Source organism: Triturus cristatus, chromosome 2_2 (assembly GCF_964204655.1).
Source record: "Triturus cristatus chromosome 2_2, aTriCri1.1, whole genome shotgun sequence".
In the NCBI taxonomy this organism is placed as follows: Eukaryota; Metazoa; Chordata; class Amphibia; order Caudata; family Salamandridae; genus Triturus; species Triturus cristatus.
In genome coordinates, this window is record NC_140582.1 from 792,178,970 (window position 1) to 792,198,384 (window position 19,415).

General features: G+C 47.6%; 1 protein-coding gene across 9 annotated transcripts in view; it reads left to right on the forward strand.

Annotated features, from left to right (window-relative positions):
• The window catches only part of CLOCK (clock circadian regulator), a 2,260,868-nt gene that overhangs the window by 1,023,913 nt on the left and 1,217,540 nt on the right, over nt 1-19,415 (forward strand). For all 9 annotated transcript variants that reach the window (XM_085642074.1, XM_085642079.1, XM_085642082.1 and 6 more), the window contains one exon: nt 9,269-9,389. In XM_085642074.1, the coding sequence (XP_085498200.1) occupies nt 9,269-9,389 (121 nt within the window). The remainder of the gene's footprint in view (nt 1-9,268; nt 9,390-19,415) is intronic.

Genomic DNA, 19,415 nt, shown 5'->3' on the forward strand with positions numbered 1-19,415 from the left:
CCTCCCGACAACCTGCCCCGTCTGCATCTTCTTCGTGACAGGATGCTTGAATATTATGGTACGCTGCCATTGGCGACTTTGAGCCTGGCGTATGGATTATCCTTCCGGTATTCCTACTTTACCTGTGTGCAACCTGTCTTTCACTGCCTAGATTGTCCCTTTGAATGGCCTCTGGATTTGTGCTTAACCAACACGGTGTCTCCGGTCCCGGATTATGATCGACTGATGAGTCTCTTAGTATCTCACGAGTTTGCCTGTTCTGGTGTTCGGATTATGGCCTGTGGTGCGGCGCATGGAATCCTGGGTAATTGGGACATCGCAAGGGCTGCCTATGACTTCTTGGATATGAATTATCTGAAAGAACACGTCGGTTGCCCTCTGATGGTGCTAGAGGCTCCGCTTATTGAAGAACATGTATGTTCCTTTTCTTTGATTAACTGGATGGCTGAAACTTTTAGTGGCCGTGCCAACGATTTTCTGTTGGAAGCTGTTGCTACGTATGCTGCATACACGTTCATGGATTGAGTGAACTGTCATCCACTATATTTTTTCTACCATGTCTTAAACATTACCTGTGACTTCGGATTGCTAGCTAAAGCAGCATTTTTCATTTTTTTTCTTTCCCTTTTTGAGGTTTTTTGCTTTTCTTTTTTCCTTCGAACTTTCTCTGCACCGATATTTGATTTAAATTTGAGTACACCTTGTTCTGCTCTGTCGAATTTGAACTCTGCGTTCTCTCATTTCTTCCCTACTGGTTAGTGCTTCGATCAAGGGGGCATGTAGTAAGGAATCCCTTAATACGTACATATATTGTTAAGTTAGCATAACCACGTTAGATGTTAGAAAGCCATCTTGCTGCTTTTGCGCACGACACTGCATCTACATGTTATTGTTTAAACGAACTGCTGGCTCGCGCTTTGCCTCACACGAGAGCAATCTGTTGTTACCATCCCGAGCTCTGCGCAGCGACCTTGGCCTGTACATGGTGTAACAAGAACAGTCTGGGTCGTTAGACAATGCATGTTTTCCACTCTAGGTTGATCGACTCACTATTTAGCCATAACACACAGGCAGCTGCGAATACCTCAGTCAGTCAGTCAGTCAGTCAATAAGCTTTATTCGATTTATCAATAAATCATAAAAGCATACAAATACAATTTATGCAGACAATTTAAGAACAGTTTTCATATGAACAAAGTTACAAAAATGGATAAAACATTTCTCCAAAAGTTAAAATCTACAGCAGTCATTTGGATGAGGGGCCTCGTTTTACACTAATCAGTCAATATTAACATGTGTTAGTTAACTCATTGAGTTTCTAAATTTCATCACTGACATTAAGAAGCGAGAAACAGCAAAGATGACATCCACATCTTCTAAAAGCAAAAATTTTAAATATGCAGGTTTACATGTTCTTATCCCCCAGCGTTTAAGTAAGGGTAGAAGAAATAATTTCCTCGGGCTGGTATACAGATTACAAAAGAACATGATGTGAATGTTACTTTGTGTTGAATGGTCGTCGCATGGACATATTAATTTCAATGAGGCCCAGTCATTCTGTTTCGGCAAAGTGACCAAGCGGAAGAAAATTCCTAGGCGCAGCCTAGTTAAAAGCATGCGAGCATAGGGTGCTTTTTCAATCCCAAGGTAAGATTGTAGGCCTTCAGTAGGGGTGATTTGCTGATAGCTCAGGGTTGTGCCTTTAAGTTTCTCAGTGTCCCATCTAGCACTCTCTAAGTGTATAGATAATAGTTTTTTAAGGGCCGGTCTAGTCAAGGTTTGTAGGGTCTCTGGTTCGTCGTAAAATTCAGAGTGTCCAATGTTAGAAAACATCGTTTGTACGTATCGCAGCCACTTGACTTTTGCTACACCGTCCAAAGCCATGCAGTCTTTTATGAGATTTCTATTCAATTTGCACTCCTCTGTGGTCCAAATCTTATGCCAGAGCAAACAAGGTGATATTTTTATGATGTCGCTAAGGTATTTGACGCCGGTCTCAATGTGAGTCATAAAAGTCGACGTGGTTTTGGACACACCTAGTAAGTCACAGATGAAAATATTCTCGCAAGTTTGTAATGAGGACACGTTCTCGAAACCCCAGAGACCTGCGCCATATGTGGCCGTAGCTATACACTTTGCCCGGTAGATCTGTAACATTTCTTGAATGGGTTTACCCCCAATTTTGGCTGCAAAGGTTCTTAAAGCACCTATGGCACGGCTAAAGGCGAGTTTCCTAGCTGACACTGCGTGTTTCCACCTTCCCCACCTGTCAAACACAATGCCCAAATAGCAAAAAGTGTCTGTGATGGCAATCTTTTGCTGATCTAAATATATTGAGCATGATGGTCTGTTGTTCTTTTAGGAGCAGGGCATGGAGAAAGTTTTGGAAATGTTCACCTTTAAATTTCTTTTACCCATGTAGGATGAAAATTCATTTACTGCTCTCTGCAAACCTACTTTTGTCCTAGACATAATTGCCGCGTCATCGGCATATAAAAGAATGGGTACCGGCCTACCATTAACAGCCGGATAATCGCTTGACAGAGTTATTAAGCTTTCAGCGATAGAGTTTATGTAAAATGTGAAAAGCAAGGGCGCAAGTATGCAGCCTTGCCTCACCCCTCTGTTTATGGCAAATTTTTGTGAACATTGCCCCTGGGTCCCAAATCTTACTCTGGCCCCCGCTTCTCTATATAGTTCTTTGATAAATGTGAGGATAGCTGAGTCCACCCCGATGTCTTCCAGTGTCGACCAGAGCATCGCATGGTCCACGCAATCGAATGCGGAGCTGAGGTCGACAAAGGTAACAAATAGGTCCCCTTTTTTGGCCTGCGTATATTTAGAGACTAATAGGGACAAGTTTAGGGATTGCTCCAATGTCCCTAGTCCCTTTCGGAACCCATATTGGAACTCCGAGATAACCTTCTTCTCTTCTTCCCAGTGTTGTATCCTCTTAAGGACAATCCTGCCAGCAACTTTCATGAGTCCGTCCAATAGCGATATTGGACGGTAACAAGCCGGGTCGTCCCTATTCCCTTTTTTAAATATGGGGACTACGATTGCGTCCGACCAGGTGGTAATAAAACCGCATTTATTTCCCATATTTAATACATTGGTTAACAAGGGAACCCAGAAGTCCGGTTCTGATTTATAGAGATCCACTGGGGTGTGGTCAGGGCCGGGGGCTTTACCTAAAGGACTTTCTCTAAGGGCATCTTCCACTTCTAGTGTGGTAAATACCAGTTCAATAGGGTAAGGAGGTGCTGGGGAGACAGGCGGTTATCCTGAATTATGCTATCTGGAGGTGAATTCACCTTGCATGGGTTCGGGGCATTACCCTGTGTGTTGTTGGAATAAAGATTACCATAATGTTCTACCCAGAGCTCAGCCGTTATAGCCACTTCTACAGAATTATCTCTGTCTTTTGAGTTATAAACAGATCTTATGACTTTCCAGAAGGCATTGCTGTCCTTATTCCTGGCGGCTTCCCCCAAAGCTTCCCAGGCCTCCTGCTTCAGTTTCGCCCTCCGCTGTTTAATTGCCAGCTTATAATCGTATCTCGCTTGACGAATTTGAACTCTATCTTTTGGGTCGGCAGACAAAGCTTTCTTTAAGATTTTCAGTGTAGATGTACATCTAGAGTCAAACCACCCACGAGTATGCCTCCCCTTGTCTTTGCAGTTCCTAGTCAGTGCATTTTTTATATGGCGCTGAATGTTAAAAAAAGCAACCATGATGCTCTTTGGGTCAGTATCTTCCTCTAAGCAGGCAAGTATGTCCGTGGAGCAAGAGGATAGGAAGTTTTGAAAGAAGGATGTTGGGTTCATTTTCTCCCATTTAATTACATACCCATTGGTCTCAGATAGGGTAACCTCAAATGGATATAGAACCCTACTAGGTTCCTTTACTTTGCCCTCCATGAGATTTACCCCGAAGGTGATGGGATAATGATCGCTCATGGGGTCATCCCCCGTTTCCCAGAAGGTTATAAAGTCAGGATAGGTGGGTGATATCAAGGCAAAATCGATTGTGGATTTACAACCTCTTCCATTGTACGTTGGGGCAAAGGGAACCGGGGGGAGCATGCCTGGTTAATAAAGGTGAGGTCAAAGGTAAATATGACATTGTTAAGAAGAGACCCCATGTTGGTGTGGGAGAAGTGCAGAGGACCGTCCTCCCCGAGATCTGACAGGCCGCACAAACCTAGCTCAGAAGACGGACAGACGGAACAATTGAAGTCACCCACCCACAACATTATGTGATCCCCCGAACCTTGATCTCTCAGTTTGTGAATATGATGGATCATAATATTCAAATTTGATTCCACCTCACTAAATGGCAAATTATTATAAAAATTCACAAGAATCACCTTTTGCGAAGTGCCCCATTTAAGTAGTATGATTTGGAAGTACTGATTGGATTGGAAATCGCAAACTTTTACATCCCCTACGTTAGATATGTATGTGCACAAGCCCCCCTTGTTGCGACCCTGGGCTGATGGCACAGCTGGGGAATGGAAGGTTCGGTAGCCCAACATGTGCACTTCCTCTATAAGCCAGGTTTCTTGTAGGCATAGGATGCCATACTTCTGCACAATCTCCAGCCAAGGTTTGTGGGTGATCTTACTACCGAGGCCTGCAACATTCCAAGAAAGGAGAGAGTGCATTGGGTTTCTAGTTTCCTGTGGATGATGCCCTGCATTCCCCGTTGTGCCTATCCGAACTTGCAGGTGTGCAAGGTCTGCCTGTAGTTTGACCTGTGCAGTAAGAGGGTGCTGTTCAGGGGGGTTTAGGTCTATCCCAATGTGGCTTGGAACTTGGGGTATGGGCATTAATTTTTCACTCGGGACAGTTTCCGTTAGGGGATTTTGGGCATTGGTAAGGATTGGAGCGACACTAATTCCCAGTCAATCCACCTGATCCAGACATTCAAACCTGTTCATAGTGGGTGCTCCTTCCCACCAGTTGTCAAAGGGTTGCCAACCATCCCCATGTCCTTTCCATCTACGATTGTGGGCTATTGACCAAGCCCCAGGTGGCTCAACAGTCTGTTTTGGAGGATAGAAAAAGGTGAGGGGTCTGGTGACAATAGATTGGTCAGTATCCTGTGAATCCCATATAGTGATATGCTGGGCTGTGTGAGGGTCTGCAAATGAGACCACTATGCAGTCTCCAGGGATGGATTTATGGGTACGACCCACCCATGGCACTCTCCTAACCATTAGACCACTGGGTCTCCATAGAAAGCGGGTCAAGTGGTGGTACACCAGCCAGTATGACGACGTAGGGCCCGGCGTCAGGAGGAAGATCAATGTAGCCCCCACGAAAGTTCTGGCGGCCATGGTACTGGTTGGTTATGCGCGCAGTAGGGGGGATATTAGTCTTATTGGGCTTGTGGGCGGCCTTAGGGATAGGGTTGGGTAAGGTCTGGTTCTCGGGGCCTTTTGCCACTGGTATTGGGATTTTTGGTATTAGGGGAAAGGGAACGATTGGCTTAGAGCGGGGTTTGGGTATTGGGGTTGGCTTTGGTGGGGGTAGGGACAAGACCGGAGGTGGCATTTCAGGGGCAAGGGAACTAACGTTAGTTTCTGGAGCCGGGTGAATACCATCGTCATTCTCCTGAGGAGTACTCTCAGCAATATGAGGATAAGTTGCTTCCAGTTGTTTTAGGCTAAGGGTGGCCAGGGAGACTAAGGTCTTATCCATCTCGAGGAGATTATTCTCGATACGAGAGAGTCTGAGTTCCAGAGGTGACAGTAATTGTTTTAATGTACCCCAGACTATCTTAAGAAAATCCTCGTCATCACCCCCCTTGTCTCTATCCCTCCCTGGCTCACTTTGCCCTCCCTCTTTGGGTTTCTCACCATATGTGGGGAGAGGCCCTTGAATAGGGTCAAGGACTACGTTAAGATTGCTGTGTTCCCTGTCCCCCCCAATTAGATGGTTAACCAAATTTGGCGCTTGTATGGTCTCCCCAGTGGTGGGTAGTGTTCGCCTATTATTAAAGAACTGCAACCTTGCAATTTTTTCTTTTTTGCGGGCATAAGCAGATCTTGCATTGTTTTTCTTTTTTAGAGTTGGGCCATCTTTGTTTTTATTTTTTGCTACTGGGGGAGAAAGGTCAGGGGGGTCAGGGCTATCCGACAAGACAATGGCAGTTCCAGGTCCAGTGGGCGCGATTCCCTCGAAAGTTTTGGGGGGCGCAGTAGTTAAGGTGGGTATAGACTCTAATGGAAGGGAAAGAGGTGGGGGAGCATGGTGAACGGTGAATGGATTATCAGTGGGGGAGGGCAAGAAGCATGTTGTGGAGATGCAGCAGACGCGATTTTCCCTAGGGAAGATTTTTTAGAGTTAGCAAAGGTCTGGGAAAGCCTACGTGCCGCGTCAAGCTCAACTGACACCCTCTTCTGCATTTTAGTGATTTCAGCATCAATTGCTAGATTAGTCTTAACAAGGAAATCATCCAATGTCCCGCTGGGCTTACTCAGCCCCATTGCAGTTTTACTGCGACTGCCCCGTGTACTCATGATATATTTGAATTGCAGTACCCACAATGTACTTACTGGTGGAAAAGGGACGAGTCAGATAACAAAAACCAAGGGGGGTGGGCCAGGCCAGTCCTCTATGTCCTCGAACGGCCTCAAACGGCCCGCTCTTTGCCCGGTCTTCGCCCCGGCCCTTGCCCCGCGCGCGTCCCGCGTGCGCGTGGCTTTGGCAGATTATCAAGGGGAATGACAGGAGGGGGCGGGAAGAGGACCAGCTGCGGCCGATCAGCGCCGCTCAGCAGGCTGGTCCTCGCAGTCCCGCCTCTGAGCTTGTGTGTTGCGAGGTGGTTGCAGTAGACGCGTTGGTGCTCCTATGCACAACAGGGGACCAAAAAAACCAGGACCCTGACACAGTCTTGAGCCTGCGAGCGGCTCACTCCCAACACAGCCAAAGGACGAACCCAAGCAGCACAGTCTCCGTGAGGTTTTAAACAGGTGGAGGGGGCGGGAAGAGGACCAGCTGCGGCCGATCAGCGCCGCTCAGCAGGCTGGTCCTCGCAGTCCCGCCTCTGAGCTTGTGTGTTGCGAGGTGGTTGCAGTAGACGCGTTGATGCTCCTATGCACAACAGGGGACCAAAAAAAACCAGGACCCTGACACAGTCTTGAGCCTGCGAGCGGCACCCGCGGAGCGGGGGCCGCGAGGCGGTGAGTTAGCAGCTGGAAAAGAACAGGCAACCGGGACAGCACTCCCAACACAGCCAAAGGACGAACCCCTGAAAGTTGGTGCTTTTAATATTGCAGACATCATGTTTAATATTCAGACCGAAGACGAGCCTTCCTGCGAGAAGACTTCTGATGCTCCTGTGATGTGATTTCACTAAGCTGATCTTTGAGGTATGGGGTCCCCTATTCAAGCCTAAGAGACCTTTTATTAGCATAATAATAATATTAGCTTCTTAGTAAAGGGAAGGTGGTAGTATCCACTGTCATTTATAACATGATCACTCCCTTTATATTCTATGGTATTGTAACGATGCTGATGGTTTTAATTATAATAATTTGTCTGCTTGTATTAGCCAAAGTGCTGCATCTTAGGACACGTGGTCTATAAAATAAACTCTTTTTATTTTCACTGTGTCTTTGTTTATTCTTGTTGTGGACTGATGTGAGAATAATATACGAACGGGTATTTCCGATTCCCACCATTCCTGAGAGTACACTGAGTCGCTTGTTCTGGGTTGTCTTTTCATTGGGACCGCCGAGCTAAACCTCGGATAACGAATGGGACACTTATCCTAGCCGGATACTGGGTTCTGGGTTCTGAGGTGAGTTTCTGGTACACCACAATTCACTGAGGTCCTAGGGTTCTACGCATAGTTCTGTGTATAAGCAGAATCTCTGCAACATTGGTTTTATTCACAACCACACACATTAGCGCCACTTTATTAAGATTTCCTGTGAAGTGCTACTTCCGTTTTCTTATGTTTCTTCGAACAACATTGTTTTCCCTGGGTGGGTGCACCATTCCTAACTGTTATAGCTGGTCGATGTGAACAGTGGAAAACGTTTAACTTTGCTCCTTGCTTGGCTCGTCTTCTGTCCACTCGCAATAAATCCAAACAATCGCAAGGATTTATCTGCCTCACCACGGTGTAGGGGCCCATTTCTGAATATGATAAATCCCTCACCACTCACATCTCACACCACCCACCTCCCTACAGAGTTCACTTCTACTGCTTTACTTAATCTTGCATTCCCTATGAGTGTTTGCTCTTTCCAGGATGTTACTTTTTTTCCATCCTCCAGCATATTACTCTTGTCTCCCCTCCCTTATAACATATTTCACATTTTCTGCTTCTCCAGTGCTGCAAGGTCATACGAATGACAATAGCGCTGTGCAAATATCATCACTCCACTGCATACAAAAAAATAAAAGTAAAACATTGTCATTTTCAATGCCAAGAACTCTACCTTTCACAACTGCGAGACCGATTGTATTTCAAATGCTTGTTTAAAGATGTTGCACTTCAGCACGAGCTGCTGTCAACATGGCTTAAAGTGAATAAAAACTAAGTGCTATAGGGAGGTCAACACTGGCCGCACCATAGCACTTTTTTATTTACTTTGCAATAACTTTAAAACATTGACAACGCGCAGGGCCGGCTTTAGGGCAGTGCTGACCTATGGAGGGGGCGCTGATCTAAGGGGGGGCGAGCGCTGTTTTTATCAATAACTTTTTATTGGAGAGATGAGGGGCACTTTTGCCTGGTGGTAGTGAGAGAATCTGAGCAGGTGGTCATGGGCTGTGAAGGCGCCAAAAAGGATTGCCGCACCAGGCGCCACTAATGCTAAAGCCGGCCCTGCAACGCGAATAGGTCTCTAATAGGCGAAACCTATTGGCTTTGCCAGTGCTTGTTATTTTAAGTGGTTATATGTGGAACTACATTCTGCTAATTTACTAGTTCTTTATAAACAAACTGTTATTCAGTGTTATTTCATGTGTCCTAAAAGCGCAAGCGTTACAAGCCGAATTGGAGTCCAGTCTACGATTCACAGATCGAAACCATTTGGAAAGTCGCCTCTGTACTACCTGCCCATGTGCTTGTATTGCAGTAGTTTCCTCCTTTTGAGAATTCTGATGCAAAGATTGACGTGTTATGTTCCATTGAGGTGGGTGGGAATAAACATCTGTTGTTCAACGCCAAGATACCCTTGGGCAAATGTGCGCTTTACAAATATACGTTATGTTATGCTTATTTATTGGTATTTTTTTCTTACATTCAGTCAGATCTCGTGGACCAAAGCATATTTAATTTTGTACCAGAAGGAGAACATTCAGAGGTTTATAAAATTCTGTCTACGCATTTGCTTGAAAGTGACTCACTCACTCCAGAATATTTAAAATGTAAGTAGCATGAATGTTTCAAAGTAGATTTAATGAATGTGTCTTATTTTGAATAACAATGAAGGGAAGCATAAACATATTTATTTTGACATATGTAATCCGCATTTGCAGTGTATGCGTTTCTCCCTTCAGAGGTTTGCCAGGTTAGATTACATTTATTTTGCTGCTCTGTGAAGGGAAAATCTGCGATCATTTAAAGTGTATTCTCCCAACTGTTCGATATTCAAAGAAGCAAAAAAGTCGGACTACTCCTAAATTCAGGCTATTAGAGTCCGCAGATCAACCATGATGTAAAACAACTCCATCATCTACCTATGTGATGCCAAAGAGGTTGATCAAAATTGTAATAGAGGGAGAGCAAGCCAAGGATGTCACAGAGACATATAAAACAATAAATCTCTTACCGGATTTAGTTATCGCATTCATTACTGTCCAATTTACTCAGGATTTATAATGTACTCCCATATTATACTTTACTTCAGAATTATTGTTTCTAATTTTGAAGATGCCAATTTATAATCTTCCTTTTAATCGTCCTAGCTTTGTGTCTGGAAAATACCCCACAAACAGTCTTTAATTTGAACCAGTGGTTTTGGGTGCCTGGAAGCAGCACGTAATGCATGGTGGAAGCTGCAATGGCCTCCTGGCGAGGGCCCTGGCACCTATGTTTTTCACAACTTAAGCACTGCCCTCAAAGGCCAATTGTCCACATCATCTAGTGGTGAATTATGGCGTTCCCAGCAAGATTAACTGCTCCTAGCTGGAAGACTGGAAGACCAGTATCAGATTAGGAAGCCCCGCAGGACATTTTGGGGTACTCTCTTGAGGAGCAGTGAATCTTGATAAGGCGGCGCCAGCAGCAATCATTTGCAGCTGTGTGGCTTCTCTTTGTTTTCTTTTGGGGGGGTACCCGGTCCAACCCAGGACACCCCCATGGCAACTCCCAGGCCAGGTCTACGAGCGGATGCACCAATGCCCCCGCGGCCCCACTGGCTCCCCACATGCACTGCCTTCAAGCGCACAGAAGCTGATATCATCTTCTCCCCGCTGTACCCGTGCAGTCCTGCCTGGCGGGGAGAGAGTGAGCAGCCTTTTCTGCCCCAGCCCGCTGTCCTTGTGGAAGGGGAGGTATGGTGGAGGCCTTCTGGCCACAGCACAGCCCTTCTTCTCTTCTGTCTGGGACTGGGTCTCGTGTTCCCAGGACTTCAGGATTCTGGCCTGCCCTGGAGGATCGGGTTCCCGGGACAGAAGGAGCCGGGGGTGGGTGCACATGCATTCTCCTCTCCTCCAGAAAATGGATAAACCATCCTTGCGCCAACCCCTGGGCCCTGACCCACCCCGTGGGTAATTTAAGTAAGCTGTGGGTCAAAGGTCACCAACCTTAAAAAAAAGCCATAACTCTGGCCCTGTTCAGGCAATATGGACGATCCTGGCCTCATTTTGCTCCTGGTGGCGAGCTCTAGCCAACAAGAGCAGTTCCAGCAGCCTTCTTCGCCTCAAAAGCGACCTATTTTGCAAGGCACTGGCTTTACTGCCTCCCTGCACTAGCTTTCCTCTGTGTCTCATACTCATTTCCTCTTGTTTTGTTGCAGAAGTCTAGATTTTCCCCCAAACTGGTCCTCCAGGGGGGAGGGAGTTTAAGGGGCCCAGCCTCACTGGACTTTGGAGAGACCTACTGTTCCTCGGGTCAGCTGGAGACAGAGTCCTTAGTCATTGATGGCATTACGGGGCTTGTTCTTCTAGTTGTCCATAGCTGCTGTTGCCTTTGCAGTCCCAATGTCCAGGGTCCAACAGCCAAAAGTATTCTCTCTCCCTTGTGCAAGAGCTTTTAAATGGGGGTTGAAGGTTCTAGAAAGCAAGCACCCCTGGTCAATCCTAGGGTGCCACACCACCCCTCCACCCCTGTTCCAACCCTCCTGCACCGCATGCTGCAACAGTTCTAGATGGCCCCATCCAAAAGTCACTGGTCACATCTCCTCCAGGGGCCTCCGCTTCGCCCCTCGCTGACATCACTGCCAGGGTCTTTCCCACCAAAACTTCAAAGAGGAGCCCCCTCCCATGTTGGCTGCAATTGTCTGGTTTTCCTTCTTTGAACAGTACAGTGTACAGCCTCCAGCCCTGGCATAGTACCAGACAACGAATTAACAGATGTAGATTTTCTTTCCGACCCCTTCCTTCTCATGAGCTGAGGGAAGCACTGTTAATTAGACTTTCTAAATATATGTAAAATTGTACCTCTGATATTCGTACTTGCACCTCCTTGGGCGGGCAATTGGGGACGGATTTTGCTGTAGCACTACCGTCTGTTTAGGAAGTGCTCAGGGGTTCAGGGGTGGGGCTCTGTTCTTGATGCAGTGCCGTGGTGGAGATAAAAGCGCGGCCGCATTTATAGCTCAGACTCCTAGATCTAACTGGACACCACATTCTCTTAGCGCTTCTCATTGAGAAACTTTGTTTTAGCACAGTTGCACTTTATTTTATATCTGTTGCACTGTATGAATTCGAATTTTTTGTTGTTTCATAGCTGCTTTTAAGCTGCTTTAAACGAGCGCATTTTTTAATATTTATAATCCTACTGCATCAATTTTACCTCTGTTCCTGCTGCTTTTATAATTGTGCCCTTCAGACTTTTTAAATATATGTAAAATGGTACCGTACTTGCACCTTCTTGGGTGGGCAATCGGGGACGGATTTTGCTGTAGCACTTCCGCCTGCTCAGGAAGTGCTCAGGTGCTGGACTCCGCTCTTGATACTGTGCCGTGGGGGAGATAAAAGCACGGCCGAAGGCGCGCCAAAGGCAAGCCCAACTGTGCTCGTCCGTGCCTGGTCCGTGCCTAGTGCCAGAGATGCTGCCGGTTTCAGCCCCTACTCTGCACCAGGGATCAGTGATACTGGGGATCAATTACGAGATTATAACAAAAGTGGAAGGTGCTGTTGGATTGTCAGTCCTAGCAACTACTCATCTGAGTTACCTTTCCAATGCCCGGGGAGCAGTTTCTTTATTCACCCCTCTAAACTACTCCTGGCTTCACCCAGCTTAAATAAAATCCCAAATAAATTGGGTTGGGTGAGGACAGTATTAGGAACTGCAATCACTGCACGGTCTCTCTGCATGCATAACTCTCAGTTTCCCATCTTTATTGAGATACATGAATTAGATCTGGCCTTCATTACCGAAACCTGGGGGGGAAGCCTCCTCAGACCCAGACTTGGCAATGGCGGTCCCTTCCGGGTACACAATGTTTAGACAAAACCGGGTCGGAAAAAGGGGTGGGGGGCTGGCTGTCATATTTTGAAGTATAGGGAAATGGACTTTATGCCTCAAATTGACAGGCCAACTTTGGAATCCCTACTATTGAAAATCTCATTAGATAATCACTACACCTTCAACGACATTTTACTTTATCGACCCTCTGGCCCCCGGGCAGAATTTTTAAATACCGTAGGCAGCTCTCTGGATGTAATATCTCAGCTGTCAGACATTATACTTTTGTGCGACTTTAAGCTGCACCTCGAGGATTTATCAGATACAAATGCAGCTCATTTTATTGACTTTACTAATCGCTTAGGCTTCACTCAGCTGGTGACTGGCAGCAAGCACTCAGGGGGCCACCTGCTTGATGGATTGTTCACTAATAATAAGTCCTTACAATGTTTTCCATCGCTACTGCTCGTCTGGTCTGACCACAAAACCGTTATGTTCTCACTTTCCTTCCAAAACCTTCAGGTAGGGAATTTGAAAAACAAACAGTCAAAAAGGGTCCGGCCCTGGAACAAGATTGCCATCGATACTCTTGAAAGTTCCCTGTCTCAGAATCCCCCCAACTTCATCAAGGATCCAAGTGTGGCAGCCGCTTCCTTTGATGAATGGATTAGGAGTTCAATTGATCAGGTGCTACTGGTCAAATCCATCATTAGCCATAGGTCAAGATACACTGATCCTTGGTACTCTGAAAATCTTTGGCTGCAAAAACAAAAATGTCGCCGCTTGGAAAGGAAGTGGAGATCTTCTCATGAAACCAATGACAGGATTGTTTATAGGCAAGCTTTGCTTGATTATAAAAAATCGGTGCATATGGAGAAAGCATCTTATTTTTCCACATCTATATCAACGGCAAATTCCGCAAAATAACTTTTTTCCGTAGTGAAAAAGTTAGCCAAGTGCCCCGAGGAGGCTGACTCACCAATAAACCAGATCTTTTGTAATTCATAGGCCACGTCCTTTCAGGATACAGTTAAGGCGGTTTACAGTGGCTTCTCCCGAGGGTTTCATCAAGGGACGTTGCCCCCCTCAGGGACTCCTGCTTTTTGCAGTGAGGAAAGGGAAAGTCTCCTAGGTTCCTTAGATATTAGTCACCCCCCCTGAATTATCCTCTTTTCCTTCTTTAAATACTGATGAGGTCACCAAGGTCACCAATCGCCTATTGTTTACCAAATCCGGCACCCCTCTGGATCCATGTCCCCCTAGAATCTTTTACCTTCTACCAGAATCTTTTGCCTCTCATTTGTCCTCGATTTGTCATCAAATGTTCCCCACTGGTATTTTCCCCACTAACTGGAAATTGGCATCTATCCTCCCCCTCTTAAAGAAAGCAAATTTAGATGGGGCAGATCCTAGTAATTACTGCCCTATCTCCAGACTCCCTTTTCCCGCAAAAATGGTAGAAAGAGCCATGAACAGTGTCATAACTGACTATATTGAGAGGCATGCCTTCCTGGACACCACTCAGTTTGGTTTTAGAAAGCACCACAGTACCAAACTGGCACTAATATCGGCATCCGAACTAATCAGACAGACTGTCGATGTAGGAGGCAATGCAGCACTTGTGCTGCTTGACCTCTCTGCCGCTTTTGATACTGTGGACCACCATAAACTACTGGAAGTCCTGGAGGGGGTTTGGATTAAAGGGAAAGAGCTTGCTTTATTTAAATCATTCCTATCTGGCCGGGAACAGTTTGTCGCTTTATAAGAATTTGTCACCGCATTTCACCCTGCCATGTGGAGTACCACAGGGCTCTTTGTTGAGCCCTACACTTTTTAATATCTATGTTGCTCCCCTGGCCAGGCTAATTAGATCTCTGGGCTTCTCTGCTAGTTCTTACGCAGATGATACCCAGATTGTGGTTTCAATGACTGGCTCACTGGCTGACACAGCGGCACAGTTCCATACCTGTCTTCGCCAGGTTGGAGACTGGATGGCCACCAATTGTCTTAAATTAAACTCAAGTAAGACTGAAGTCTTAGTTTTTGGCAAACACACTCATTTTTGGTCTCCTGCTCTTTGGCCCACTGAGTTGGGCTCGTTACCTAGTCCTTCGAATAAGGTAAAGAACCTCGGAGTAATGTTTGACTCCATGCTTTCCTTTGAAGGCCATGTTAACCAAGTTACATCCATCTCCTTCTATACAATAAAACTACTTAGAAGGATTCTTCCATTTATTCCAGTGGACCTGCGGAAGCTAGTGATCTCAACTCTTGTGTTATCGAGAGGCGACTACTGGAACGGTTTATTCATGAATCTTCGTAAGAAATGCTTGGCCAAGTTGCAGATTGTGCAAAATGCCGCTGCTCGCCTTTGGATGAACATCCCAAAACATAAATCTGTGTTCCTGGTACTCAAAGAGTTACACTGGCTACCAGTGGAGAGACTGATTGAGTTCAAGGCTCTCTGTATAGCTTTCAAAGCTACTCATGGTATAGGACCTACTTTTTTCAGACAGAATTTTAAGCTATACATCCCAGCCCACCATCTTCGCTCAGCTCACGCCCACAACCTGGTAGTCCCCAGGTACAAAAAGTGTTCCTGGGGTGGAAGGAGCTTTCTGGTTGGTACGACCAGACTTTGGAACTCGCTCCCTCTGAGATTAAAAGAAGAAACACAGTTGTTGGCCTTTAGGAAGGCGTTGAAGACGTGGCTTTTTAATCTCTGATGTGGTTTAATGGTCCGGTCTAACATGTCTGTTGAGCTAGCGCCTTGACACCCTTGGGTGAATGTCTTGCGCTTTATAAAAAAAAAATTCCTTTAATTTCATTTCAATTACTCCTTTTGTGTAGGGAGCTCTTTGTTCTCGCTGCTGGGGAGCAGAGTAATTAACTTGGTCCAGCAGGGTGAGCAATGGCCTGGACTATGATCCTAAGTTGAGCCAGAGAAATATGAATTTCTGGACAACCCATAAGTTGTTCATATATCTGCTTGGGACTTGCATTATCAGTCTTGGTGCACCTTTCACCCCATTCTGATATCTTGCTTGATTTTGTAGGCCAAAGGGAAGCAAACCCGCACTCTAAGGCAGATTTTGCCATTGATATGATGAAGTGTCACTGCAGACAAAACAGCAAACCATACTTACTTTACCTATGAGTGAGTTCGCAAATAGTGTTCCCTAAGGAATCATTCCTCGAAAAGCTTAATCTTTTAACTGCAAAAGGAACACAGATGATGGACGGAATGCAGAGCAAATCAAACATTCACCCCCAGTTAATAGATCTGGGATAAATCCATTATTCTTTTGCTCACCATGCCGCCCCAGTCATATGCAAATCAGTCTTGATCCTGTGCCTCATGGGAACAGTCAAGACTGAACTGCCAAGCCAGGTCCTCCCTGTACCAGAAACAAGCTTCATGGTACCGATTTCGGGGCATCACCCCTCATCAGCCTCGCTAGCTTGACTCCAGTGGCGCAGTGAGCCCTGGACCCACGTCAGGGCTTACCCGGCGCACTTAGGGCGAGTGTTGGACTTGGCCCTGCTGGCAGGTTCACCCCTGAATTTTTTTGCTTTTTACTGGTGACTTGGTGTGGCGATTTTTTTGGTTTCTGCGCACTTTCCCTGTGCCCCAGGGTAAAGTGCGTGCGCGCTCTGAGTGCATGTGGTGAGATAGGCCTGCCCTCCCATAGGAATGCATGGGGAATGTATGTGTCCCTAGTAGTTCCTGATGCGTGGGGTGTGCAGGCCCGAGTTTGGTATGTGCGGACTCGTGGGATTGAATGCTGCGCGATGATGTGTGCGGCGTGCATGTACCTAGTGTGGAAGTGCCACTTCTAGAAGTGGGCACTTCAGTGAGCAGTATGAAATGTGTGGCTTGTCTGGCGATTGGCTGGTGGAGGTCATGTGACGGACTAGGGAAATCCCCAGAGTCAGGAGGAGTCACCCAGTGGTGAATGGGAGTTTAGCATACTGATGGCTGGGGAGGAGTATACCTGGGTCCTGAATAGGACAGGGCTTTCCCCACACACTGCTGGCTCCGGCCCCTGTGGTGCGTCTGATGACCCTGGCCTGCCAGTGAATAGGGAGAGGGGCTGAGCAAAACAAAGTGCTCAGGAACCAGATGTAACTGGTTCGCCCCTTCCCTGCACCTTGCAGACAAAGACTTGTACTGTATAAAAAGGGGCTGTGTCCCCTTACAATTTGTTCTCTGCCAGGATCTTACCTGAGGGGGCTGCTGCTGCTGGGCGCCAGGAGAGACCGCCACTGGGGACTGCCTCCCTGCTGGAGGGCCCTGTGAGCTGGCCCCTGGGCCCAGTCCTGACCCCCCACCTCTGAAGACTTTGTTCTGGACCTGGTTTTTATCCCTAAGCGCCTGGGAGCGCTTTCATTTGCTTCATAGCGCTAGGAGCGCTTTATTCTGGACCCCAGCACTTCTAGAGCGCTTTTACTCTTGCCTTTAGCGCTCAGGAGCGCTTCATTTTTGAAAGCCGGTGCCCACCCGGCGTTTGCCCCGTCTTTCCCGATCCTGAAAGTCCCCTGGCAGGTGCCCACCCTGCCAGGGACATTGCCGTGGACATCGGCGGGTGCCCACCCCGCATAATTCATTATTTCTGGCGCGGGTGCCCACCCCGCTTATTGCCGTTTTGATTGAGGGAGCCCACCCCTCATTACCGCCGTAGAGAAAATCACCGCCGGAGTCCCGGCCGCGTCACCCCCCTGCCGCGCTGGGATTGGTCCAGCGGGAGGGGGTGTGGCCCACGTGATCAGGGCCTCCCGGAAGAAGCCGTCGTAAGGAAGGGAAGCGGACGGGAGGCCACCCCGGCGACGAAGGAAGTCCCGCAGCCCCAGAGAAGCCAGGCGGGAGCCTACCCCGCTCTGGTAGACGCCCTACAAGCCGCCAGGAAAGGGAGCGAGGCAGCGCGACGTGGCTGCCCGACCCGGTGAAAGCCGGCGCCAGAGAAGACCGAGCGGAAGACAGCGCGGGAGTCCCAGGTGAGTGGGACTCCTCGTGGTGGCTGACTCTGCCCCCGTTCTCCGGTGGGGGCAGTGATAGTTGTAGACGCACAAGGGCATTAGCCCGGCCCAGAGCCCTGTAAGGTTCCCCTGTTCGGCGGCTCCATTGGTTCTAGAGCCCGAGTGAGGCTCCACCTGCGGGGGCATATTTGTTTGGAAGCGCGAGGTCGCTCCCAAGTTGGGGACAGTGTTGCTTAGAGTCCCGGGGGACTCCAACGTCTGGGGGCACCTTTCTTTGCGATCAGAGCGGCCCCGGAAGGCAGCGGGCCGCTCCAACGTTTTTGGGCACATCCTTTTTCTCGAGCCCACGAGGCTCCCAAGGGGCATAGTAGTTCAGAGCCCAGAGGGGCTCCAGCGTATGCCACAATTGATGTACAGGCACAGTGGTGCCCAAGTTCAGTGCCACAGCTGCCCAGCACTTCGTGGGCAGCTGCAACGTGTAGGTTGTGCGCAGTGACTTTGCGCTTTGCCCTGACTGCGTGCGCAGTCTTGCCCTGACTCTGAGTTTTGGACTGCGCCTCCTGCGCAGTCTTGCCCCTGACTTTGTTGGACGCCGGGCGTCCTAGCCCCGACAAGGCCAGTTGGCCTAGGGACTGCCACAGTGGTGGCTAATGTGAGTTTGGCGCTATTCTTCCTAACCTGCACCGCCGAATGTGTTTTTATGCGTCATGTGCCTTGTTTTACACCTCTGAATGTTATGCATCATGTGTTTATGTGCTTAGACCCCTATAGGTATTGTGATACTTAGGTGGTTGTTTTCTTCCTAGTACAGGTGGTGCTAGTGAGGTCCTGATTCCCTGCGCAATATTTTCCTAAGGTGGTTAGGGTTGCGTAGGTGGTACTTACCTGATACCAGTAGATACTGGTTGTGTTCTACATGTACACTTGGTAATTTGTGTAATGTTCTAAGAGTGCTAATTCCTGACAGTGGTCCATGTGGCCCTGTCGCCTGTACATATAATCCCTTGTAAATTCTGCCCGTGCCTGTTGGCACAGTGTAAAGTGTGTGTTTCTATCTAATGTGTTGTGTATAATACAAAGGCTATTTTTATAGAATACCTTGTGTGGAGTTTCCTTTGTGGTGGGCCTTGGGTGTTGTTGCTGGGTGCGCGCGCAAACGCTTTACACATCGCCTCAGAGATAAGCCTGACTGCTCGTGCCAAGCTACCAAGGGGGTGAGCAGGGGTTATCTTTGGCGTGTAACTTCCTTGCCCTGACTAGAGTAGTGGTTTCTGCCTGACTTTGGCGCAAGCCTTAGCCAACCAGAAATCCCATTTCTAACAGCGAGAAAGCAAAAGAAACACAAATGATGGCCGGAATGCAGAGCAATCAAACATTCACCCCCCAGTCAATAGATCTGGGTAAAATCTATTGTTCTTTTGCTCACCATGCCACCCCAGTTCAGACCCAGACATATGCAAATCAGTCTTGACCCTGTGCCTAATGGGAACAGACCAGACCGACCTGGCAAGCCAGGTCCTCCCTGGACTGGAAACAAATATCCTGGGACCGGTTTCGGGGCATCACCCCTCATCAGCCAGGCTAGTGTGGCACCCCGAAACCGGTCCTAGGATGCTTATTTCCAGTCCAGGAAGGACCTGGCTTGGCAGTTCGGGCTGGACTGTTCCCATGAGGCACAGGGTCAAGACTGATTTGCATATGGCCAGATCTAAATTGGGGTGGCATGGTGGGCAAAAGAATGATGGATTTAACCCAGATCTCTTGACTGGGGGTGAATGTTTTGATTTGTTATGCATTCCGTCCATCGATTGCATGTCTTTTGCTAATCTTTTAACTGGTAATTA